The sequence below is a fragment of the Cheilinus undulatus genome, linkage group 7, assembly GCF_018320785.1.
Source record: "Cheilinus undulatus linkage group 7, ASM1832078v1, whole genome shotgun sequence".
Classification (NCBI taxonomy): Eukaryota; Metazoa; Chordata; class Actinopteri; order Labriformes; family Labridae; genus Cheilinus; species Cheilinus undulatus.
Window position 1 is genome coordinate 34,693,370 of NC_054871.1, and position 25,139 is coordinate 34,718,508.

Genomic DNA, 25,139 nt, shown 5'->3' on the forward strand with positions numbered 1-25,139 from the left:
TTGACACTTTTTATACACTTTCCACCACTGACTGCATTTTTTGACACTTTTCACCCACTTTTGCCTCTTCTAGCTTATTATTTCCTCATTTTACCCTTTTACTGTAATTACATCTGTTTACCCTGTTTTACGGCATCTTTCTGCCCATTTCCCCCCAGTTTTAACTAGCTATGTTTTACTATTTCAAAACCTATTTTTGTCTTTTGACTTCACCCATGGCACAGATGTGCCTCAGGAAACATCGTAACACAAATAAATACATATAAAACACCCCTAAACACTTTGCCCAAGGGTATGATGGGAAACTCATCCCACACTCACCTAAGCGGAGCTTTGATCAGTTAACTCTCTACAAGGTTGAACAACCCTGGTGGACTGCCACTGAAGACCATTTCACTCAGGATGGAGTTAAAATCACACTTTGGCGTAAAAAAAAAACAACTTAAATATGTTTTACCCTGAGAAATCAACATTCCAGATTTTGCAGTGCACAACACCTGTTTTGGGATGTAATATGGAATCATACTCTCATGATGTGAGAAGTAGAAAAAGAACAAGAGTATTGTACTCAAGTCAAAGTACAATCACTAAAAAGTACAATACACACCTACACACAAAACTACTCAATTACAGTAACTGAGTAAATGTAATGAGTTACTTTCCATCCCGATAGCCTGTTGGGACCATTCTAATCATCTCTTTATTAGGATGCATCACAACATACATCACAGCAGGAACTAGGCTAATCTATAAACCGGTTTAAATAAATTATTTAGTAGTCTAATTGGGGATCATTTTAAGTTGGTATAGGCCCTTCAATCTCATATTACAATAGGTTAAATTTACATAGCCTTGTTTATTTCTCACATCATTAAAGGCAGTTCAATAAGGTGCTAGTTTTCTAAGCTCAGTTGCAGTATAGCAGCTGTTTAAATATCCTTTGTTCATGGTGTTTTGTGTTTGGTCAGGGAGCCTGCCTCTCACAGGAGCACGTCAACGTATTGTTTCCGATGATCCAAGAGAAAAAGTCCATTGTTGTTGCGAAGTTTTTAATCTGAGGATTTAAAAGCACATCACATGCTCGGACTGGGCAGTGGGGAGCTCCACAACAACAGCAAAACTAGGCTGCCGCAACAAGAAAAAAAAAATCCACGTTGAGGAGGATCACTCTGAACCGACCGACCTGACATGAGACAGCGCAATGCTAGAGCACTTTAAGAGAGTTTAGAGTTGCCGGAGAGGAGCCTTGGAAAGTGCGACAGAGGATCAGAAACTTTTTGTACTGGTGAAACCTGGGATAAACATGACGCCTAAGTACAGCCAGCGGTCTCTAATAGTGCTGTCTTTATTGGGGATTTTATCCGCTATCATGTCCGTTTTATCGGTCATTTTAATTTTCCAGCTTCAGTCTCAGCAGATGGCAATAAGGGAGACACCCCCGTCCACCTCCGCGGTTATGCCCGCTCAGGTCTGGGCCGTCCTGCTACCCGTCTCCGCGGTGCTCTCTGCTCTGTCCCTCACGCTGAACTTAAGCTGCGTGGTGGTGTGTCTGCTCCACGGTTACTTTTCTACAGAGGTCTGCAGAGGAGAGCACGAAACAGAAAGGTATTAACCCTGAACGCTGTAGAGTAAATGTCCTGGCAGCCGCTTCACTCACTCTTTGATGTTGCTGTTGATCAAATAGGCCATAAAAGGAGAGACAGTTCCGGTCGAATCTTGAGGATATGCACCTGCGATCGATTGATAGCTAATTACAGTATCCTTACGCTAATGAAAATGACTACTGTGTCAAGAACGCAAATAGAACACGTCAAAACAGTCTCTAACAATTTAAAGTATTAACTAAAGCTGTAAATCCCAGACTTACTCAGTTTATTACACACAGGAGCGTATAGAATTGATTTGGCATGACTTCTAGCTTTAGCAGTAAGCTTATGTTGGCACTGGACTCAAGTTCATACATGTTGCTCTATATTTTATCTCGGATTGACACTCGGATTCACTATTTAAGGGTATATTACAGCCTATACATAAGATTTAAAATAATGTATAATTTTAAAAAGTATGCTCCAGTTTTTAATCAAATTTAGACCAAAACAATAAAAATACAAATTGAAGCAGCAATACATACACCAGGGCTAAATGCATACCTAAATGAAACATTTCAATAACACTTGTTACTAGTGGAGGGAAACTCTTCTAATCTGTTATTTTGTTTCTGTCCATGCCCTCATACCAACATTAAAAGTCCACTGTACACCATCCATGCACAAGTAAGTTTGATTAAAAGAAAACTTAGTTTCAGAAGCATAAAGACACAAATTCCTCATGTGTCAGAGTTCAGAGGCCGGTACTTCAGTGTTGTTGGTTGACCCCCACCTCTCAACCCCTATGAATCCCATTTAAACAATGGCCTTCCTCTTATTATGCACCCTGCACACAGCCTGTAGCTGGCCCATTCCCACGTCGCTTTAAAAACTCAACAACAAACCCCAGAACCCCCTCCTGACTAGAGGGGACATTCCAAGAAAATGTGAATAACAATGAACTTTGCAAAATACTTTTGTATTTCAAAACACTAAATAATCAAGAAACTAATTGTTTCAGGCCTGAGGTTCTGTTGGGCAAACTAATGAGTTGAGCAATAAAGAAGAGTTGTACTGCAAAGTAAAGTAAAACGAATGAAACCAAAGCAAAAGAAAAATTCCAACACAACTAAGGTGATTTATTAACTTGTCCTGATTGATACACCTGTCAGATATTCAAACAGCAATGTTGAATGTGTAAACATGCTTTTGGTATGACATTGAACATATGACACTTGTTTCTACAGAGCAGACTGGTTCCTTCTGGATAGCAGATCGATACGACATGTGGCTATAGGGCTGTTTTGCATTGGAGTGTCTGTCTATTTGGCAGGTAAGAACAAAAATGCAAGATTAGCTGATTTCCTAAGAGCCAGGATAATCTCTTTAGAACTTCATGTCTAGTTGGAAAAAAAGTATATTAGTACCAAAAAAAGAACCTGGAACCTGCTACTTCCCATGATTTGGTTGTTTTCACAAGTTTCACACAAGTCTGACAACTAATGTCCAATACATTAGCAAAACTTAGGATTTCCAACAGACCAGGCGAAAACAGCTCAGCTGCCTTCTCTCTGGTCCATCCAGAGTCCCAGAGAACAATGCATTCTTTGAGCAGCGTCCATGACTTGAGTGTTTTTAATGCTGGCCCTGGCAGTGCTCTGGTGCTCTGTTCCACTGAGCGGCTTGCACCGGTGGAGGTCATTGGAGGCATTCTCTCCATTGTGATGGGTTGGCGTTACCCTTAAGACCCCACTTTAGCCTGAGTTTAGATGAAGAAGAGTAAGGGAACGTAGAAGCAACACCAGCAACTCAGGAGGGCACATTACATCCCAGAACTGTGCTTTTCTCCCCCGTCCTTTAGTGTGTTTGAGTCCATAGTCCTTTTCCTGGAGGTAAAGATAAAATAAGGAAGAGATTTATTAATCCTGAAAGAGATTTCAGAACAAGATTGCTCCAAAATTACAGTACAAAAAGTACATCAAGAAAGGCAACAATAAAATTCCCCCCAAATAAATACATTTTTTTAAGGTCGGGTGGCCCATTAATGCTCTTCCAAATAACAGATGAGCAATTTTTGCTTGGTTGTAACTTTCTGTTTCTATTTTCTTCCCTCACAGCTATGTCCATCTTTATGCTCCTGATATTTGAAGTGGAAACAGGCATTGCAAGTGCTTGTGTACTCTCCTCTGGGATTTTAATCCTCTTGTTTGTTGTAACCCACTCTCTGGTCAAAGCTTCCTGTGGTGCAAAGCAATATAAGAGTGACCACCTGGACACTCTGTATGAGAACAGCCATGGGAGCAGCCCCAAGCCTCTCTCCCGACCCTGCGAGCTCAAGATTGGTGTGGACAAACCGCGGATACACCGGAGCGAGTCTCGCCTCCAGCATCCGATGACCTACCCTCAATATAGTAACCCAAGACAGCGAGAAAAATACCAGCAACCACAGTACTCTCCGGAAAGAGGTTCCCAGGGCCATGCTAGTGATAAAGATGGATATAGCAGTGGTGGAAGTGGTTCTAGAATGCATAGGACCATATCTACTGAGTCTGGTTTACTGCAGGCCCAGGCTAAACCCTGGAATGGGGTCAACAATGAGATGAGGGGTGTCCTCGCTCGCAAGACGGGGATTACTGCTAAAGACTCAACTCTTGTGTGACTTTAAGAAGTTGAACAAGTGTTTGAAAACACTGATAAGAAGACTTCTAAAATGAATGTCATCTTAAGCAGATGTAGAACTGTCAAGTTGTATTGTTTCATTCTCGGCATGTGAATCCAGACTGAGTGAAAACAACATGGGACTGAGATGGAAGACCCACCCAAATTCTGTCAGCTGAACTCCTTTTCAAATTATGAAGCATTCTAAATTTCTTTTGAACATACTGAGCACCACTTTTGTATCATTTTTAGTGTTTTATATGAATGACATTGATTCCAATTTTGTTACAAACAGCAACAATATCCAACCATCAATCCCACAACTTTATAGCTTTCATTGAGATAATGTAAATACTTTGTTCTGTTGTATATTGTAGCTTCTTACCAAATATTTGTGCACAATGTGCAAATTTGTTTTATTTGTGTATTCCATGTCAACCTTAAATCAGTTTCAGAGAGTATTATTCAGAGTCAAAGTTGGATGCTTTCCGACACCTAAATAAGACATTAAAATACTCTTAAAGAACTCTCACATCAATTGTCTTTCTAATGTGCATTCAGTAACTTCAGAAAAAATGTTATAACACAGGTCTAAATGTGGTTACGTCATATCTGGAGGAACTACTAACCTTGGACACATCTGTGCAGAGGTTCATGAGGAAGTGGGTGGGGTATGAGATGCAGAGACAAGGGGACTGGGTGAAGGGATCACATCACTTAAGCGTCATGCAGGTGTCAGTGAGAAATGAAAGAGAAACAGCACCAAAAAACAAAAACAGAAAAGATGAATCCCCAGTTATCTGCAAGGAGCTCAGAACAGGCCAGATAAATAGTTTCCAGTTATTGGGAGAATAAAGGGCATTAAGGGAAATTAAAAAATGAAAAATCCCGCAGTTTAATAGATATCAATGATTATTAAAGGGTAAAACAAACCAATAAAGGAAAGGTCTAGCATGCAAAAAGGTATGATAAACAGCAAAGACTGAGTACAAACAGGATTGAACTTCAGACACTGTGTTACCGACTATTTCATTTAAAAACAAAATAAACACATATTTTAAGACTTTTTACGCTCCTGTGAGAGGTTATTGGGTGGTCATGACAGAGACAGGTATTCATATGTCAGGGGTCCCCAATCCATTGGCATCTGATCATTATCAGGCAATTTTCTTAAAAATACAGACTTAAACTACTGCCTCTGGTCAGTGATCACCAAAACCAATTGCACGTGGTTAATGCTGTGGTGTCTTTGGCTAAGAGAAGCAATGCGTGTACTGTGTAGTAAAATTACATTGGCCAACTGAACTGCTATTCAATAAGTACCAAACAAATCAGCGTTGTAAATTAATTTATACCTTAATGAAGCATCTTTCATTGTCTGCTTGGAGAGAAAAAACAAAAACAAAAAATTGTCAACTCATACTTGAGTCAGTCGTTCTCTTCCACTCAAAGCAGCCATGGTAAGTTACCACAAACATTCTAGTAAGTCACTTTAGGTAAAATATTTACCTAGTGATGAAATCTACATTGAAAAGCTAGTTAGATACCAAATAAAGGGGCTTTGCAATACATTAAGATGTGTTTGAGTCCGGTTGGTAATAAGATTTTTTAGACAAAGGAAAATAAATCATCATGATGCATTTCAAATGTAATATCAAGAAAAGATCATTTAGGTTTTGGTGAGGCACTTGAAAAATATAAAAGCATAAAAACTGCTGTACAAGTTTCATAATGCAACTGAGTTGATGTAATGGGCTGCCTATTATTTATTAGTCAATTTGCCCTATTCAGCCAATTTAATAGGCACAAGAATGTTTTACTTCAGCCTGATAATGTATGTGATTTTTAAGTCTTATAAATTAAATCATTCTTTATGAATCAAATGACTGTGCAATCCAGGTGTGTCTGTGTTTTAGGCGTTGGTATATACCATACACTGTATTTGTTAACAAAATTGTCCTCCCAAGATGAACATCTACCTCAAAATGAATGAGAAACTCTCTAGAGTAATGGCACAAGAGTTTTAGCTAAATGAAAAACTGCCCTGCCAGTGGTGCTACTGCACTCAGTAAAGATGAAAATGTCCACAGCTGCCTCCTACCTGCGACCCTGGGAGCTGCTGATCTGTTCCTTCATGCTGATGGCTTGACGGAGGAGGCTGTCGATATTTTTGAAATACAAGCTGCTGTTTGCCATGCTCTTCACAGCACTGCAAAATCCAACAAGTACAGTGTTACAGTCATGACAGTTGGGCAGTGGGAATTCACCAGTATGAGGGTCTATACTTTTCTTACCTGCATGCATACTCTACAGTATAGATGGCTCCTTGGCTCTGCTCCTCCCAGCTCTGCATGTCAGTCTGAGAGGAAACCACAGAAGATATATCAATTACCATGCAAGGGATTGGTAAAGGTTGGTAAATATTCTAGTTATTTATTTATTTTATTTTATTTAAACCACAGCTTAATTTACACCTAATCATTATAAGAAACTTGACAACAAAGCATTTGTTTGACAACTATACATAGGGTCTACATGGCTGATGCTAACCCCTATGATCTTTACAAGCTTCAGTAACAAACAAAAAAACACGGGGATGTAAATATGTCAGAAAATAGTAGCAGCTATAAAACCCATATCAGAGCAGAGTTCAAACTCTGCATCTGACTAAATAGCAGGGCATACTTATGAAGTTGACGATGTAAGGCGCAAGTAAACTAGCTGGGTGAGTTGTGCTGATTGTTTTCTTTATATTTAAAAAAAAAACACGTACTTTGTTTTGACATGGCTTTCACTGATACCTGACAATACTCAGAAATGACTGATGAGGTTTTAATTTATGTATCCTCAATCATTTTGTAGATATTCAAAACCTTTATCATGTGATAAGGACAGCTTTTAACCATACTCTAGATCAGGGAAGGGCCTCTTGCTTACTCAATGCAACACATGAGACAAATATTCAAACATTGATACATTTTAACTGTGAAGAAAAAAAAGCCATGAATGATATGAATTTATTCTACCAATGCAATGAGCAAAGACCAAATTTGTAAGAACATGAACAATAAGAATATTTAAAAGGAAATAGGAAATAGGAAATGGCATGTGTTTTGCTGTTTTTAGTAAATTTACAAAAATTGCTACATGCATTAGAAAAGTCAGACGTAATTTTACTGTTGCCAAATATGCCAAACACCAAGATTCTCTGCTTTAAAATATTTTGAAGACAATTGTATCTATTATTTATCTATTTACCCACTCATTGGTTGAAGGGGTTGATCAATTTACCCTTAAGCTTGATTTACACTTCTGTATCAAATCTATGCCAATGGTCCTTGTAGCCCTAAACCCTGGCAGAAGCTTGCACACACAGCCTGAAAAAAAGAGCCCAGGCCCTTGACTGCCAGTCTTTGAGTAATGTGAACAAGACTATTATGCATAGTTGTGTGAGATAGACAGTGAAATGTTCATTAACAACCAGAAATCTGTGACTGAAACTGTGGAGTATTTATGGTGAGAAATAATTCCAAATTAAGCATGGGCCACAAGATATTTGAGAAGGAAATTCATTAATTATAAGATTGCATAATGATATTATGTTACACATTTGAAACTATATAAAATGGGCTTAGCTAGGGATAATAAATGTTAGAAATGTAAAAAGGAAGAAGGCATTTTCCCATGCTATATGGAGCTGCTCCAAAGTCTCGAAGGTTGGCCTGAACAGCCCACACCTCCTCAAATGTAGGGCACTAAGGATCCATCCCGTGTTAATTTCATCGACTAGAACTATGACTAAAAATGTTTGTCGACAGCCTTTTTTCCATTACAAAAACTAGACTAAGAATAACAAATTAGATCTCTGATGACTAAAACTGACAAAAGGTCTGTTTAGTTTTCGTCAAGATGACGAAAACTAGACTAAAATGGCAAGACAATAAATTCTAGGACTAAGAGTAAAGACTAAAATGTTGGGACTTTTTATGGACTGAAACTACATTAAAATGTTTTGAGTTTTTGTCGACTAAAACTAAAAAGGTTAGACATGAATAAAATGTGACTTAAACTAAAAGACATTTCATCTAAAGACTAAGACTAAAATCAAAAAAGCTGCCAAACTTAAAACTGGATTCATCACAGGGCCCAGTGTGCCACAGGGCCTTGACTTTGTTATTTTCAACAGATTATTTTCCAATGCCCCTGGTAAAATGCAAGGACATCCAGAGTACTAGCCGGGTTGTGCCAATCCTCCTTCCTGCCCGATGGTGCCCTTATTTGCCACTTCTACGCCTTAATTAAGTCTCAGTTTAAGGTCCAAAGGTTCCGCACAGTAGTGTAAATTAAGGTAATGCCCTTAATTTTTTTTTCTGTGTGTCTTCAAGTGCTGTTGGGATAGTTTGTTGTTCAGCTTTGTTATAAATTTGTTTTGTTGTTAATCCCGCAAAAGAATAATACTTGTATGCCACTTGTAAGTGTGTCTTCATCCACGTCTCTCAGTGGCTAAACAAATGCAAAACCAGCCAAAACATCGTTACATGAGCTTTCATGACTGGTAAATGCAGTTTAAATAAGCTTTTCTTCTTTCTTTCTTCCTTTCCTTTCATTGTATATAATAAAAATTGCACCACTGAAAATATTCCACAGTTTTGAACAATTTGCACCTCTGGTAGTGAGAATAATTTGACTGTCTTGTTTACCAAAGTTGCCCTTTGCTGCAGTGCTCACTTGGTAGCGGATACATTTGCTGTTACATTTTTTCTCCCTGAGGATGTGCAAAATCAAATTAAGATTAAGAATAGAGATTGAGTTTCTGTGAGTTGTTTCAGAAGATGGTACGTGGTTAATACCTTGTGTTGCACCAGTTCGGGCAGGGACCTTCTGACGTGTTCCTGCAGTCTGTACAGAGCCACTGACGGCTCGTTGGCCAGGACGTACATACTCTCCGTAAATTTGTCCGTCACTGTTAAAGAAAGGAGTTAAAACAAATGCATCCCGTACATGCCCTTTGTTAGAATAAATTCAGAAACCAAAAAATTAGCAGCATGGACCATAGGCAAATATTAGCTAAAACACTGCGTTGGCTTTGCGGCCAACCAAAGCTCAAAGCTAGAACAGCTAAAACCTAAACAGCAATGAGGTACGTTACATGTATATTTATCACGCTAATGTTACCTCGTCTGACTTTCAGTTGCATCTCTTGGTCATCCATTATGTCAGCTGGTTAAAAACAGACAGGACTGACAACAACATAAAACATCTACAGACGAGACTCGTCAGCTGATTCAGCCTTCTTCCGTGTTTTTGTTGTCATGTGCAACCTCGATAAGACTCCGGAAAGAAACACCAATTCAAGAAAACTAAAGTTCTTTCTACATGGCGAAACAATACGTGAGTAAAAACAGACGTGTTTTCAATTCTTTCCTAAAACCATTGGATTGATTCAGTGGCACAACAACCGAGTGGAGATTTATGTATCTTTGCACATTTCGGTGGTCAGCGCGGACCATTGTGTCATTTCAAATAGTTTACTTTCACTTTCCCGAGAGGAAGTTAGCTCAAACTAGACTGAGGCTGAATGTGGTGAGTTGACAATGAAATTAGCTTTAAAAACTTAACGTTTGTACTTTTTCTTCACACCGATACTGCGTTATTTATAAAGTCCTGTGTTGTTCTTCTTGCAGCGATCATGGAGGCCGGAGGTGATGAAGAGGCTACATATGGCCAAAATACTCAGCCCTCTAACACGAATACAAGTATTCCTGAGTACAGAGAGGATGGATCCAATGGTACATGTGCATACAGTGTTGTAAATATTATCCAAGTACATGTATTACACAATCGGACAACATATTGCTTGCATTGTGTGACACCACAGTCCTAAAATAATCTATTTCACGGAGAATACTATCTTCTTGCAGGCATGACTGTGACTCCTCTACCTGGTCCAGGGCCTCCAGAGAACATGGACATGGATGAAGATGGTTTGTTTAAACACTCCACTACTCTGACCAACAAGCAGCGTGGGAATGAGGTTACAGTCCGGCCAGCAACATTAGACGGTGAGTACCAGCATGGATACTCTGGTGTCAAAGTGTTTTAAGTAATACTTTCATGAACATATGAAGTTATAGTCCTTTTTTTCCTTCAGCTCTGTCTATACATCAGTTGGCAGCTCAAGGAGAGGTTTCACAAGTGGCTGCACACTTAATCAAAGGTGAGAAACCTTGATGTCACTGTCAGTAATGATGCAGTATAACACAACATCAGTCAAATTGTACAGCTGCCTTCTGTTTTTGCAGACAGTTCACTGCTCAGCAAACAGGATGAACGGGGCTTTACACCTCTGATGTGGGCAGCAGCGTTTGGAGAGAAAGCAATGGTTGATCTTCTCTTGGAAAAGGTTTGAAATACACACTACTCTCCAGAAAGACGTGCATGTTTTAATTATACAAAAAATACAGCTCACTAATGTTAATGGTCTGTTTTCAGGGGGCAGACCCCAAAACCATTGCAAGGGAAAGAGAGAGTGCACTGACACTTGCAAGCTCTGGAGGATATGTGGACATTGTGAAGTCTCTTCTCAGACATGGAGTGGACATAAACACTTACGACTGGGTTCATAATGACTTTCTTTTATTATAAATCCTGAATATGTAAATTAATGACAAGCTGACTGGATTATTGAGAAAGTCTAAAAGTTTTTTGGATGTTTTTTTTTTTTTGTGCACTCTTATGAACACAGAATGGTGGTACTCCTCTTCTTTATGCTGTGCGGGGGAACCACATCAAATGTGTAGAAGCGCTTTTAGGTAAAGTGCATGTTTATAATGAAAAATCATGATAAATTCTACTGTATTGTTAATATGCTTTAATAATTACTTTAACTGTGTTCTTGTGCAGCAAAAGGGGCAGACATGACCATTGAGTCGGACTCTGGGTACACTCCTATGGCCTTAGCTGTGGCCCTTGGACACAAAAAAAGTATGTATTGTCTTTGCATAGCAAATGCATGTCGTTTTTAAAAGTAAGTTAAATTCTTTCTGTGTTAAAGCATCATTTTTTCTTGTTTCTTAGTTCAGAAAGTGTTGGAGGACCATATTCTGAAACTCTACAAGCAGCCAACGTGACAGGACACCACTTGAAACAACAAAAAAGACACAGTTGATCTCAGATGCACGACTTGGCGATCATCTGGTTTGGCGACAAAACCCTCGTTACAGTAACAAGTCATTCTGAGAGACCAAGACTTATGCAGAGATATTTACACTGAGAAAACAATGTTTTTTTATTTTAAGAATCTTAATTCCATTTTTTGCATCAAGGACTAATATACAAAAGTTTTGCTGCAGAATATTTTTGTTTGACTGAAAGAAGGCAAAGATCTGTGTATGTCTTAATAAAAAATATAGTATATTTTTATATGGTGTGTTTCACTGGAATGATGTTTCAACTCAAAGGCACAAAAAAGTACAGTGAGTAGAGATGTAATGATACATCTTAACTAATGAAAATTTTCAACAGCTTTCTGAGTTTTAGAAATAAATGAGTTTGGAGTCAATTTTAAAGAATATTCTTTTTTTTTTTCAATTATCTGACAGAATTGCAAAATACTCTGTAGAATTTCTTTCTATAAATGCAAGTTAGAGCTGGGCAATTAATCAAAAATAATAAAAAAAACGACATTTAGAGCCTATAACCAACAAAAATCTGCCATGTCAATTATTTCAATTTTTTCCCTTGTAACATCTCTCTCTACTAATGCACCACCCCCTTAAAAACAAACTACTAGCTGTGTAGTCACTTGATAGGCAGCCAGGTAGTTTTGTTTCAGCTGTGTATTTTGATTTCAGTTGTCTCAATAAATAACCACAAATTTTTAATCTCTGCAGGTTCCTCTCACTTATTTGTTTTAAAATTATACAAATATTTACAGACCAAACAGAGTTGGAGGTTCGGGGTGGAATAATCGTTCATTAATCGTAATTGAGGTAAAAAGCCAAATTAATAGTGATTTTGATCTTTGCTATAATCGCCCAGTCCTAATACAAGTAATACTTTAATTGAGTAGATTATTGAAAAAACAGCATATTTCTGATTACAGTATTGCATATTTTTGATGACAGTGACTAAACCTTTTTTATAAGTATCAACTTGAAATTGTATTGTGAGGTATTGTTACATCCCTTACAGAGAATGTGAGGAAATATATGCAGTTGCATTTTTTACAGCATCGGGCTCCATATCAAGATTCTCATGTTTATGTTATCTGTAGTGAGATGTCTTGACAGATTCCTTAAAGAGTCAATACCAAAAAAGGCCACATTCCCATCAGTTCATGAGGTGCCTGTACAGATGTGCCACCACTCCATCCTGTACTTTACTCAGGGGTCATTTCCTCTCTCATGAGAGGATAAGAAACATTGGTCACGAAGCTTTTTCCCCCAGGACGTCCAAGGAGTAAACAATAATTCTCCCAAAAAAGTCGGCACTATTCTCAAACATTATTTTAACTTTGTCCACTGCAGGGGCCTCCTGTATGGGAAAGCTGTGGGTGTGGAGTTAAGAAGAAGATAAGCATGGTAATAATGAAAAGCAGGTCCAGGAAAATATTGTTGGATACTTAATATGAACCATCTAGAACAGGCACAGGGAACACACTGTGTTCATAGAGTGACAGGTACAGATTCAGCCGCTGTAATAAGCCCTGTGTACACGAACTTACCGAAGTTTTGATTCATCAAAGCAAATTGGATTTGGTATAATATTTCCTACCAGTTTACATTATTATTATTATTATTATTAGAGTGTGCATCATTATTGGTAGCTATGATAAAGACACTACAAGTTCAGTTACATTTATAGTATTACTAAAAATACTGGTTAAAATAGTTTTTTAAAAATAAATTAATGAATAATATAGTAAGCTCCTGTGTGTTATATTACAAATTAAAAGTAATTCTGAAGGTTTTGTTGCCTTTATTTTAAAGCAGAAGTCAGCACTTAACAATTTCCATCCTTTCTCTGATTCTTTATGATTTATTGAAGGATATCTGAAGAGAGTTGTCGTCCTCTGGATAAAAATGGCTTATCGCTGTAAAGTCACCATTTTTCGGGCAACCTGCAGAAAGCACAAATTGAAAATACTTTTACCCTGTTACATTACGCCAAACATCTTGTATGAAACAGAAATCACTGAAATGAGAACACTGGAGTTGCATTTCCAAAACTTCCTAGTTCAATAATTTGATCCTGGTGTGAAAAAAATCCATGAAAATTCTTGAATCCATGAGGTTCTCCATGAACTTCCTCTGAAGACTACATTCCTCTAAAGATAAATGTTATAACCAAGTAGTTTAAGCCCTAGAGGTTTCCAAAAGTTACAGACTGAGAAAAAGAAGAAAGACTTTTAAGAGGCTCATGAGTTTTCTTGGACAGATGAGAAAATGGTGGAAAGACAGAAGGTGATCACAAAAACAGCTCAGTCACAGTCTCATAATAATATTCACTACATTAAGTACTAATATTAACAGTACATCATTTAAATAAGGGTACAAGACAAAAGAGTTACAAACAGGAGCAATGATCAAGAATATTCTTGTTCAATCAAAGCTGAGATGAACAGAAAAGACATTTCAGTACTTCAGAGTAAAGTAAGGCTGCATGGTGATACCTCCAAATATAGTTTACTCCACTGGTACATCTTATCAATGACAGGAGATTTACTGATATGACAGATGTGATGATTAGGTTACATCACAAATGGGCGTCTTTTTTTTTTTTTTTTAAAGTATGTACAGCATTGGCCCCCAACCTGGGTTCTGGGAGTCCCTTGGTGAGGGGCACCAGAGACTTCAGGGGAGCTGGTCTGAGGCTGTTAAAATTAGGCTCACTTAAAATCATGATAAAACACTTGTGATTGGTACATACAAAGGTCTGAACATGTTTAGAGCCACTTTGTTTTAACATAAATGGAAAACTATTCAAACTTATTTGTACTGACAACAATTTGTCATGTGTTTGCAGATACTGGAACTGCTGATAAACTTGGTGTAATTTTAAAGGGTGGCTAACAATTTATTGCATGGATGTGCAATTCCATACGCTCACTGATATCACTTTCTTTCTACACTTATTATCACTAATGGATCATTTATATTCTCTCCTTTCCTCTTTTTGGTTCAAACAACCATAGCTTTTGAAAGAATGTGTCATCCCTAGCAACAGGATCAACCATGCCTGGCCACTAAGATATACATTTCTGGCCCTTTCTTGCTCAGTGTTGCTCTGAAAATGTTCCTCAATCCCTCCTAATCTAGGGCTCCTTATGGAAATATTTTAAGCTAGGTTAGGAGCTCTCTGAGAGGATTTTCGGGATGTTTGTGAGCACAACCCCAAGGAGATAACATCATCAGAAAAAAAATCTGATTTCAGGCTTGCAGTTCGAAAATGTAATCTCAAGGTTTTACCTTCTAGTTTGCAAGTTTTTGCAGAGAAGCCACCCTGGAACTGGATTTTGAGCTCTGACACTTTGACGGACTGAGGGAACTCAAGAGACACCCATTGATATTCACCCTGTGAGACATAAACATTACAAACTTTTTTAAACAGTCCCATTGTAGCCAGTTTGTTACAGAAGCTTCTATCACACATGAAAAGGGCACATACAAAGAGAAGAATGAAAAGATAATTTACTGTAAATAAGGGGTAGGCCAACATTGTTTTTTTAGGGCTGATACTGATTATTGCCAGTACATGAGAAAATATCTGTATATTTGGAACTGATATACATTTACTATGATGTACAAGATGTGGCACAAAGAAAACTGTATGATAAAAAATGATGGAAAATAAACAATTTCGATCTAGCTCTATCAGCATGAGAAACAGGACAGAGTAAGACACTGGCAGCAAGAAAAAAGGAAGTGATTTCATTCATTTTGTGGCTGGTTAGGCCAGTGGGTTACATCGCTGACTTTAATACAGGTGATTGGGGGTTCAAATTCTAGTCTGGGCACAATCAGTGGACCCCTAGGCAAGGTCCCTAATACCATGCACACCTGCCTAGGGGTCCACTGATGCAAGTCACTTTAAATAAAGGTGACACTCTAGGTGACACTGTTTACTGTGTGGTGGAACTCAGACTTAAGCGTTGATTAGCTGGAACTTACATGCTGCCCAGCCAATCAGATTGTGTTGTATAAAGGACATTGAGACAGGGGAGAGTGAAAATAAAGCCAGAAAGGAAAACACACCTTGCAGTACAGTCAAAGTAGTGCACTTTTTGTTCAATTAATTTTACCAATTATCTGGGAAATAAAATGCGATACCAATAATCAGTTAAATGCCAATAGTCGGCCTCAGTAATTGGCTAGGCTGATAATCGATCCAGTCCTGGTGAAAACTGAACAACACATCATCCAGAGGCTGTATATCTTCTAGAGTCTTCAGTCCATTTGATCATAATTTAAAGAAGAGAATAGAAAAGATGTTTATAGCTATTTACAGGGGTACAGGACAGTACAGGTACATTGGAAATGTTTGCATTGCTCTGAGATTAAGCTCTACAAAAAGTATATACAAAAAAATATTTCTAAAAATATAAAGTATAAGATGGGACAATACAAGCAAGCAACAAACAAAAACAAAACAGAAATATATTACACTTGGAAAACACAGTAACATGAAATATGCTGACATGGGGCCTTTTTTCCACATGTTGATGCCCCACAATGAAATGCATTAAGTGCACGCAGCTGCCTATCTTAGACACATGGCTGACAGTGAGAAAATAATAGCAATCATTTTAACTGAAGTATACTGGACTGTTTCGCGGTATTAATATTAATTGATGCCATGCGGTTTCAATATCATTATTATCAATTTTTACTGATATATATAAACCGTGAATGCTTAATAAAATCATGGTCTGTCACACTGGTCGTATAATAAATATTCTAGATGTCTTCTGGGATTGAGACACAGCTGTTGTTACCTGGTCTGAGTTCCAACACGTCTCTTCATTGCAGTCAAACATGAACTTCTTCCCAAACTGCTTCACATCTCTGTTTAACACGGAACTCACTCTGACAGGAAAATGACAAATATATTTCTTTACACGTCTACATACTAACGACAGGAGGTTTTACAGCATCACCGCAGAGCATGTTTCATTTACGTGTCCTTAAGGAGTAAATCAATGAGATGTAGTCGTTTCCCCATAAAAGCTCTGTCTACAGCTATGTCTTAATAATCAACTTTAATAAATGATGAGTTTTTCTTTACCTGCTTTGAGTCTCTCTGCAAATCAGTGAGGATGCCATGCTGAAACTTCAACATACACATTGCCGTCAAGCAATGCGGCAACAGGGGGAAGTTTACGACAGTGACGTTCACAAGCTGTAATTCGCCTTTTCGCCACTAGATGGAAGTCTGGTTCCATCAAAATATTAAGAGAAAAGACTCACAGCCAAACTGGAGTTAAAGTGATTCATGTCTTTATCCTTATCCATATCCCAATCATCACTTATTTACAGCATGAGATTACAAATATAATTTTAATTAAAAAAAAAATCTGTGTACCCATAATATGCCAATGAGAGTGTGCTGAGTTACACCATGTTAGTAGTAATGTCCTACAAAGGTCAAGGAGATAAGACTCGATTAGGTTCCAAGCCTTTTTATCATGAAAAAAAAAAAAAAAAACAAGAATCATGAGGAGAAACAAGATATCTGAAAATGATGAGTGTCACATCATGGACAGCACCACGTAAGCCTTTTTGGTCACACTTGAATAGGAGAGTAGGCTAAATGTGCTCGATATGAATCCAAAAAACATTCAGGTTATGTTATGTTAACAAAATAAATGGTATATGTACTAAAATCTGAGGATTATTGCATTTATATTTAGTTTTGAGGCTGATTCTGCATGAATCTTATCATGGGGAGTGTTAGAGTTAAGGGACCAAAGGAAAGATAGATATGGAGAGATGAGGGGAAAGGCTCATCAGAGGGTCAAAACAGAGAACCAAATGCAGCTGGTTTGGAGCAGAAAGAAAAGAAATATTGTGAAGAAAGATGATGGAAGATCAGTAAGGTGGAGGATACCAGGGATTTTAGTTTGGTAAGTGAAGAAAGTGGAGGGATTAATGAATCAACAGTGAGAGAGAGGGATACAGTTTTGGCCCACTGGGACCAGGACTATTCTCTGCAGTCCTGTCCTGAAACAGCCCCAGTATAGTGCATGTCTGTGAGTGTACACATAGATTTGTGCCCATGTCTCCCTTACATGTTGAACTCCATGTAACCTCTGCTTTCAGATCGCAACAGCTTCATTCTTGCATGCAGAGCCCTTTCTTTGCTGTATTTCATCTCCTGTTAGAATTGTGGAAGAATCAGAAAGGCACTCTGGCATGAGGCATTTGTCAGGGTGAATTAAAATGAGGGAAAGGATCTGTTGTTCTGAAGCTTTTATTTGCCTGAACAATGCAAAAATTTCTTTCTTTGAGTCCAGAAGAGCTCAAGTTGTAGGACTGACTCCAGCTTGAACAATGAAAATAAAAATGGGGTTTGTGTTTTGCAGTGATAGTCCATACAGGTCAAATACAGTGTTAGGAAAAGTGTTTGCCCCTTTCTTGATTTTTTATTTTTTGCATTAAGTGACAAACATAACTCAGGGTAAATTCAAATGCAGTTTTAAATGATAATTTTGTTTGTTGGAGAAAAAACATCTAAACCCACCTGGCCCTATGTGGAGAAAGTATGAAAAATGCCAAAGTATGTGAAAATGAGAAGAAACCTCCATCAATAAAAGGCCTGGTGCCTTTTGAAATTTTGTAACTAAATGCCCTGGTCTTAATATAAGGTTTGACAGCATTTTTTAGAACCCTGAGTTCAATTACACTATCCCCACCCAGGCTTTAAAAATGCTAGACCTGTTTAATCAAGAAATCCCTTCATTAGAACCTGTTGGACAAAGTGAAGTAGACTAAGAGATCTCCAAGTGCAACACATCATGATTTAAAGAAATTTGAGAACAGATAAGAAAGCCATTGACATCAGTCAGTCTGGATAGGGGTCACAAATCCATTTCACAGACATTGGGTCTCCAGCCAACTACAGTGAGAGCCATTATCCACAAATTGAGAAAATGTGGAACAGTGGTGAACCTAAGAGTTGCCAGTCAACTAAGGCAATTTAGCAACTCATTCAGTAGGTCACAAAAGAACCCAGAACAACATCTAAAGACCTGCAGGCCTCACTTCACTCAGTTAAGGTCAGTGTTCGTGATTCAACAACAAGAAAGAGACTGGGCAAACATGACATCCATGGGAGACTTCCATAGCCAAAACCACTGTTGACCAAAAATAACATAAAGGCTCTTCTTACATTTGCCACAAAACATCTTGATGATCCCGAAGACTTTTGGAGAAATATTCTGTGGACTGACAACACGAAAGATTCACTTTGTGGTAGGTGTGTGTGCATCACGTTACCTCTGGGCTAAAAGTAACAGCATTGGATAAAAAGAACATCGTACCAACAGCCATACATGGTGGTGGTAGCGTGATGGTCTGGGGCTGCTTTGCTGCTTCAGGACCTGGTCAACCTGCCATAAATGATGAAACCATGAATTCTGATTTCTACAGGACAATTCTGGAGGAGAAAGTCCGGCCATCAATTTGTGACCTCAAGCTCAAGCACTTTTGGGTTATGCAGCAGGACAATGATGCGAAACACACCAACAAATCCACCTTTGAATGACTTTTAAAAAAAGGTTTTGGAGTGGCCTAGTCAAAGTCTGGACTTAAAAAGGAGTTCACAGTACTAAGATTTAAGAGAGAACTTTAACAGGGAGCAGGGCTCAACACAAGAAAGCAACACTACACATCAAACCCAAACCTACCAACTTAGGTACAAGGAGAAAGAAGTAAGGAGACACCAGTGTGCAAATAGAGAACACAATTTCTTAAAATTCTGCTTCACATTACTTTTCATACAGACATTTTTCTTTCGTAAGTTTCCGCTGTCTTATAATCCATCTATGCAGCAGTTCATGCTAATTGGAGACCATTGGTAAGTTATTGAATACCTTCTTTTTCGCTGTGAGGCAAAATAATGTTTTTTTTTTCAGTTCACTGATGAATTACCCTCCCCCATCCACAGATTTGGAGCAGTGCACGCCTGGCCTCCGCTGGTGTGAGTTTGTTCATAGGAAATAATACTGGCATTCATTTGGGTACCAACTGATGATGCTAGTGAGTTTTAGGCATTTAGAGTCAATTTTAAAAGTGCTGAGTTGGCTCAGTTGGTGGAGCAGGCGTCCATGCACAGATTCTGTAGTCCTCTTCACTGGTCCAGGGATTGATTCCTGGCCTTGGCGCATGTTAGACACTTGTCCCCTACGCTCTCTCTCTCCATGTATTCTGTCTCACTCTTCGGCTGTGCTATACAATAAAGGCAAAAAGCCCCAAACTAATCTAAATAATCGGAGTCATTTTTGTAAGTTGTAACTCTCAGTCATCTACTAAAAAAACTGAAATCTCTCATAATTTGATGTGCAGCTTTCATGTTTTCAGTTTATGTGATTAAGTCTTCCCAATTTAGGAATTTACCGTTTTATCAGATGAATTGACAATGACCTCAAACTAAAAGTAACTCAGAAATTTCGTTGCACAGAGGTCCTGGGTAACTTTTTCTGCATTTCAGCCACCACTGATTTCCCATGTTTACCCCTCCTTTTAATGCATCTGTCTTCGTTGCAGTGGTCATGAGTCCGACCTGTATGTAAATGTGATGTAAAAATAAGCTCTAATTGGCTCTCAGAGGAGAATATGATGCCCTTACTCCGGTATGAAGAAGGGACAGCTCCAACAGGGGACACGCAGAGGAGGCAACAATGTGCTTGAACTAATCCTTGTATTCTCGGTTTGTTTCCTATTCAACACAACATGCTGCAGAGGAAAAGAGGGTTAGGGTTAGAAAACCCTGAAACCTCTGAAAAGAGAAGTACATAGAGAACTTCTTAAGGACAGTGATGGAAATGAAGGAGGAGTGCTGGTGAGCAGTGATGAGAGTAAATGCAGAGTGAGGCTCAGGGCTTATCTCTTCTCCTACATAGAGCTGTGTATAATATAAAGTGTGACATACCCAGGATGTTCACAATCCTCTGAGGGTTCATGCTGTCACTCTCTGCTTTAACACAACAAGGCTGCAACACTCTTCTGCTGATTTACATGAACAGTTTGCAAAACATTTTGTAATTCTTATCCACACTTGTCTTATGCTTGTCCCCTCTTGATTTCAGATCAAAGACGTGACAGCACTATGAGGTTGTTTTTCTTTTTCCATCTCTGTCAGTCATCTTATTCACTCACTGAAGTTCAAACAGACTTCATCCCACTCTCTTTTTAACTCTCTCTCTCCCTCTACCTGTTCAGGTTGTAGGGCAGGTTGTAGATGCAGGGTTCCCAGAGGAGAGCTTTGGTCAGTTTATCGGAGATTTTCACCTGTTAGCTCCAAAAAGGACAGCTGTGATTTTCACACTGATGTAGAGGATACTGCCACAACTTGACCCCGTGAGGCGACGCAGTTGCCAGCTGAGTTCCTGCAGGTGAGCTGAACAGCCGGGATTTTGGAGAGATGAGACCGCCAAGAGGACTGTTTTAGCCATCCATTTTCCTCTGCTCATCCAGAGCTAGACTGTGGTGCTATGCTAAACAAGCTGACCCAAACATCCCCAGAGACATTTTCTCCAACTTCTTCTGGGGTATCCTGAGATGATTCGGGCCAAAAGGACTCCTGAAAGACATCAGAATGCCATGAAGTGTGGTGGATCCACCTCTGACCTCTTCCCAGTAGATTCTGGGGTGAGGCAGGGATGTGTCTTAGCCCTATGCTCTTCAGTACCTGTATGGGCAGGATAAAGGGACAGGTAACAGGGGCAGTAAACTGTGGAGTGTCATTTGGTGGTGTCCAGATCACTGATCTGGACTTTGCTGATGATGCTATGATCCTTGCGTGACTGTAGATGTCCTTGTGGGGGCTCTTAACTTGCTGAGTGAGGAGGGTAAGGATTGGGAAAGCACACCTCCTGGGCCAAAATCCTGTGTTTGTAAAGCATGGAAGTTGTAGAGCAGTTCACCTACTTTGGCAGCGTAATCCATCGATCCTCTGACTGCGAGGCCAAGATCAACCACAGACTTGGACTTATGCATATGGCGATGTGTTCGCTTGGCAAGGCAATGTAGCATTCCCGATATCTGAGCATGCAGACAAAAGTCGGGGCCTTGCGGTCCTTGGTCCTTCTGGTCTTACTATACTCTTGTGAAGTGAGGTGCCAACTGGACTCCTATGTAACAGCTTCTCTTCTGTATATCTGTATTGTTGGCAAGACAGTGTGTCTAATTCTGACATGCTCAGGAGAATGGGGATGGGACGAGTCAGCTGCATGATATGGGAATGGCAGCTGTGCTTTTACGGTCACCTGGCACACTTTCCAGGGCCAGCTTACCAATACAGGGTGCCCAGGACCTGGTGGACTTGTCCACATGCTGGGGGCAACCACGTGCATTGTGGAGGGGGTAGCTGGGAGAGTATCTGAAGAGATGGGGTGGCAATAAGGAGGCCAGAGCAGTACAGGACCAAGGGTGACATGGCAAATTGCCAAACTGGCATATACTCCCATACCTGATCTGACCTAATCCTACCTGTGAGCCTGGGTCTATCCCAGAGTCTCTTCTGAGTTGGATGTTCCCAGAAGACCTTCAAATGTAGAGACCTGGTGATATCTTAATTGGATACTTGAACCACATCAACTGGTTCCTTATGATGGAGCGGTGGCTCTACGCTGAGCTCTGTCCTTATGTCTGAGCTCCTCACCCTATGTCTAACTGAGTCAAGCAACCCTCCTAAGGAAGCGAACTTTAGCTGCTTGTAACTGTGAACTCAGTCTTTAGGTCATTACCTAATGGTCTTGACAAGAGGTGAAGGTTGGGATATCAACTGACTGGCCTATCAAAAGCTTTGCCTTCTGCCTTTGTGCCTTCTCCATCATGAGTCTGACACAACGCTAGCAATACTGCTGATACCTTACTAATCTCTCTGTCAATCTCACTTGTAGTTTAAGTGATACTTGAACTCCTGTACTTGAGGCATAGACTTACTGCCCACCCTCAGGGAGCAATCCCTTTTCCAGTGAAGAACATGGCCTAGGACTTGGAGGTACTACAGCTCATTCCTGTGCTTCAAAGTCAGCTGCAACCTCACCCACAATGCCTGCTGGAGGCCCCTGGCTGAAGATGTCAACATCACCACATCATCTACAAAATAAGAAATACGATCCTGAGGTCCCCAAACCCCACACTAAGGTGACTATTCTTGACAGAAGCATGACTGAAAAAGGTCATACATTTCCTTGCGTATGAATTTAAAACAATGTTACAGTCTTGCTTCTTGATGTCCATTTTAACTTTCTCCTCAATTAGAAGATGATTTTACATCTCAAAATTATGTCCAAGACAGAACCTTACTTTTATGTTTATGTATAATAAATAAAGTGCTCATTATTGTTAGATATGCTTTGGTTTGTTTGAGAGGGAGCAATATATTTGTACATGCTGAGGCTTGTATGTGCAAGCTGGTGTAGAGATGGGCAACTGCTGCATGAATTCCAGTTACTGTGTATCAGATTAAGATCATTAACAGACTCATGAATCTTCTGAAAGGCTCTGGTATCTTTTATAGGGTCTGCAACATCTGTTTTCATGCAATATAAATAAGCATTTTGGTATCTGTACTCAAGAGGAAGGAAGATGGGTTCTAGATGTAAGTCATTGTCTTGGCAGACGGGGGTGGGGTGTCTAATATTATTGTAACTCTCTACTAGCATCTGGCTTTATCACGTTGGTGGAGCTCTGCCGGGGGACCAGAAGCTAAGACAGAGGACATGAAGGTTTAAAACACCCCTAAGAAACACTGCAAATAGTGGCCAAGTAATAAGTCCACAACGATCACCTGTAAAACACTTGAAAATATGTGTAATAAAAAACTGAGAGTAGCTCTTTGCTTCTTGTGGTGATTTTAGATCATTAACTGAATTTTGTTTGAGTGTTTTAACATTTATCTCTCTCTATTTTTAATGTCAGGATTGTCTTTTAGTATTTTATCCTCTTACCATAATCTACCATGCTGTCTTTATGTGTATTAGACTTATTTTATACAAATTTATTGAGCTATTTTAGTGCCTTTATTCTTATTTTAGTATCTTTTTGCTCTGTTTTTATTTCATTTTCATTTTTTATTTCTTAAATTTCATTTCATGTTACATTGTTTTCAGATTTTTACCTTACCTCCAGTGTTTCCTCATTTTGAATTTTTAAGATGGCGTTTCCTAAGTGCGCAAGGTCCTGCTTTTACTAAATTCATCGCTCATGATATAAAATGGACTTGGTAAATGGATTTGAGCTTGCATAATGCTTTTCTAGTCATCTGACCACTTAATGTGCTTTATGATATACTTGCCAATATTGTGTTTTGATTATGGGGTGGGGATGAGGGGACTGGGATGGGGTTGGGAAAGGGCTGGGGAGGGAGGGATGGGGTTGGGAAAGGGCTGGGGAGGGAGGGATGGGGTGGAGTGGAGTCATGTATTCTTTCTTTTTTATTCTGTTTGTGTGTAAAGCACTTTGTGCTACATTGTTTTATATGAAAAGTGCTATACAAATAAAGATTGATCGATTGATTAAATAAACCTTACAATGTATCATAAAATAAGGTGCTGTTTAATGCAATGGGCTCATAAAGCCATGAAGTGCTCCGGTTAGCAGTAATATCACACTGCAAAATGATTAAAAGTATATTTAGTTGGGGAAATATGCGTACCAAAACCTAACTATGTATCTTGAAAACCACTATTTTTTCTGATAAAAGTCTTAAATAGCATTTAAATAGAAACAACACTGCTACCAAGTTTCTCTCTCCTATATCCTCCAACTTCTGACGAAGTTCTGTACAGCCAGGTTGTGGATGCTGGCCAGATGTCCACTGTGCACCCTGCAGTCCTTCTCAGCATTCTCCCAGGTGTGTCTCTGGCTGAACTACCTGTACAAGTGACCATGGAACTTCCTCTGGGTGTGCTCACAGCCCTTTGTGTCTGTAGATGTAAGATAAGAAGGAAGATATAAGTGAGATTATCAATTGAAAACCCACCAAGGATGGGGGATGTGTTCTCTAACAACTAAAAATCCAAATTTGATAGATCCAGTGGAACATATGATTAAACAGGAGATAAGGATTATTATTTTTGCCTAAGAAGTCAGTATGATCAACGGTCATTATCCACACAGTCTTGCAGCAAACTACATCTACACACTGCATCTACATCTTTTATCTTCTTGGATTTCCCTTTAGATCCACATCAGAAGCAAACCAATGATTGACATCTTACTCCAATGGTGACTAGGCTTTTATCTTCTCAAAAGACAACAGTCCTTGGAAATAACTTCCAGTAAACAGCGTTAATGAAGCCCTGTGACAATCCTGCCAGCAGTGTACATAACCTCCACTCATCCCTCCAGCCTCTCTCTCTCTCTTCATCTCTCTCCGTCCTTTGTCTAACTCTGGGCTAGCTGTGTGACTGTAAGCTGCATGTGTCAGATATGATGTATGATGTTTCAAGTGTGCAAATATTATTGCATCTGGAAATGTTGAAATGTGCCACAGTTGATGTGGTACAGACTCAATCTGTCAGTTTAGCCACCTCCAGCCTATCAGATCCCTCCCACTCTGCAGTGTCTGGATTAGGAAAAGGCCTCAGCTTTTCCTCCTATGAATCTTAAGCGACACCAGTAAATTGGGTGGTGTAAATTTGGCCGTATGGGGGCCTGCTTAGTATGC

At 39.2% G+C, this 25,139-nt stretch overlaps 4 protein-coding genes across 7 annotated transcripts; 2 read left to right on the forward strand and 2 right to left on the reverse strand.

The window, feature by feature from the left end:
- The first annotated feature begins 696 nt into the window (after positions 1 to 696).
- On the forward strand, positions 697 to 4,776 carry tmem221 (transmembrane protein 221). The gene is made up of 3 exons (XM_041791226.1): positions 697 to 1,605; positions 2,834 to 2,919; positions 3,704 to 4,776. The coding sequence occupies exons 1-3, from the start codon at positions 1,304 to 1,306 to the stop codon at positions 4,243 to 4,245; spliced, it is 930 nt and encodes a 309-aa protein (XP_041647160.1). The 5' UTR covers positions 697 to 1,303; the 3' UTR covers positions 4,246 to 4,776.
- borcs8 (BLOC-1 related complex subunit 8) lies at positions 2,705 to 9,556 on the reverse strand. Of its 3 annotated transcripts, XM_041791231.1 has the most exons (6): positions 9,420 to 9,556; positions 9,095 to 9,207; positions 6,539 to 6,603; positions 6,346 to 6,453; positions 4,874 to 4,960; positions 2,705 to 3,472 (listed from the first exon to the last, which is right to left on the reverse strand). In XM_041791231.1, the coding sequence occupies exons 1-5, from the start codon at positions 9,454 to 9,456 to the stop codon at positions 4,897 to 4,899; spliced, it is 387 nt and encodes a 128-aa protein (XP_041647165.1). In that variant the 5' UTR covers positions 9,457 to 9,556; the 3' UTR covers positions 2,705 to 3,472; positions 4,874 to 4,896. The 3 variants fall into 3 exon arrangements, with proteins under 3 accessions (XP_041647165.1, XP_041647166.1, XP_041647167.1); XM_041791232.1 differs by lacking the exon at positions 4,874 to 4,960; XM_041791233.1 differs by lacking the exons at positions 2,705 to 3,472; positions 4,874 to 4,960 and adding an exon at positions 4,972 to 5,622.
- rfxank (regulatory factor X-associated ankyrin-containing protein) lies at positions 9,551 to 11,666 on the forward strand. 2 transcript variants are annotated; one of them, XM_041791228.1, is made up of 9 exons: positions 9,551 to 9,635; positions 9,929 to 10,033; positions 10,166 to 10,306; positions 10,396 to 10,461; positions 10,547 to 10,647; positions 10,737 to 10,862; positions 10,990 to 11,056; positions 11,148 to 11,228; positions 11,322 to 11,666. In XM_041791228.1, exons 1-9 carry the CDS (start codon positions 9,557 to 9,559, stop codon positions 11,372 to 11,374), a joined length of 819 nt encoding a protein of 272 aa, XP_041647162.1. In that variant the 5' UTR covers positions 9,551 to 9,556; the 3' UTR covers positions 11,375 to 11,666. The 2 variants fall into 2 exon arrangements, with proteins under 2 accessions (XP_041647162.1, XP_041647163.1); XM_041791229.1 differs by lacking the exon at positions 9,551 to 9,635 and adding an exon at positions 9,637 to 9,827.
- Positions 11,667 to 11,804: 138 nt separating this feature from the next.
- LOC121512140 (nuclear receptor 2C2-associated protein) lies at positions 11,805 to 16,615 on the reverse strand. The gene is made up of 5 exons (XM_041791230.1): positions 16,530 to 16,615; positions 16,240 to 16,330; positions 14,714 to 14,819; positions 13,298 to 13,365; positions 11,805 to 12,794 (listed from the first exon to the last, which is right to left on the reverse strand). Exons 1-5 carry the CDS (start codon positions 16,565 to 16,567, stop codon positions 12,672 to 12,674), a joined length of 426 nt encoding a protein of 141 aa, XP_041647164.1. The 5' UTR covers positions 16,568 to 16,615; the 3' UTR covers positions 11,805 to 12,671.
- Between the last annotated feature and the right edge of the window lie 8,524 nt (positions 16,616 to 25,139).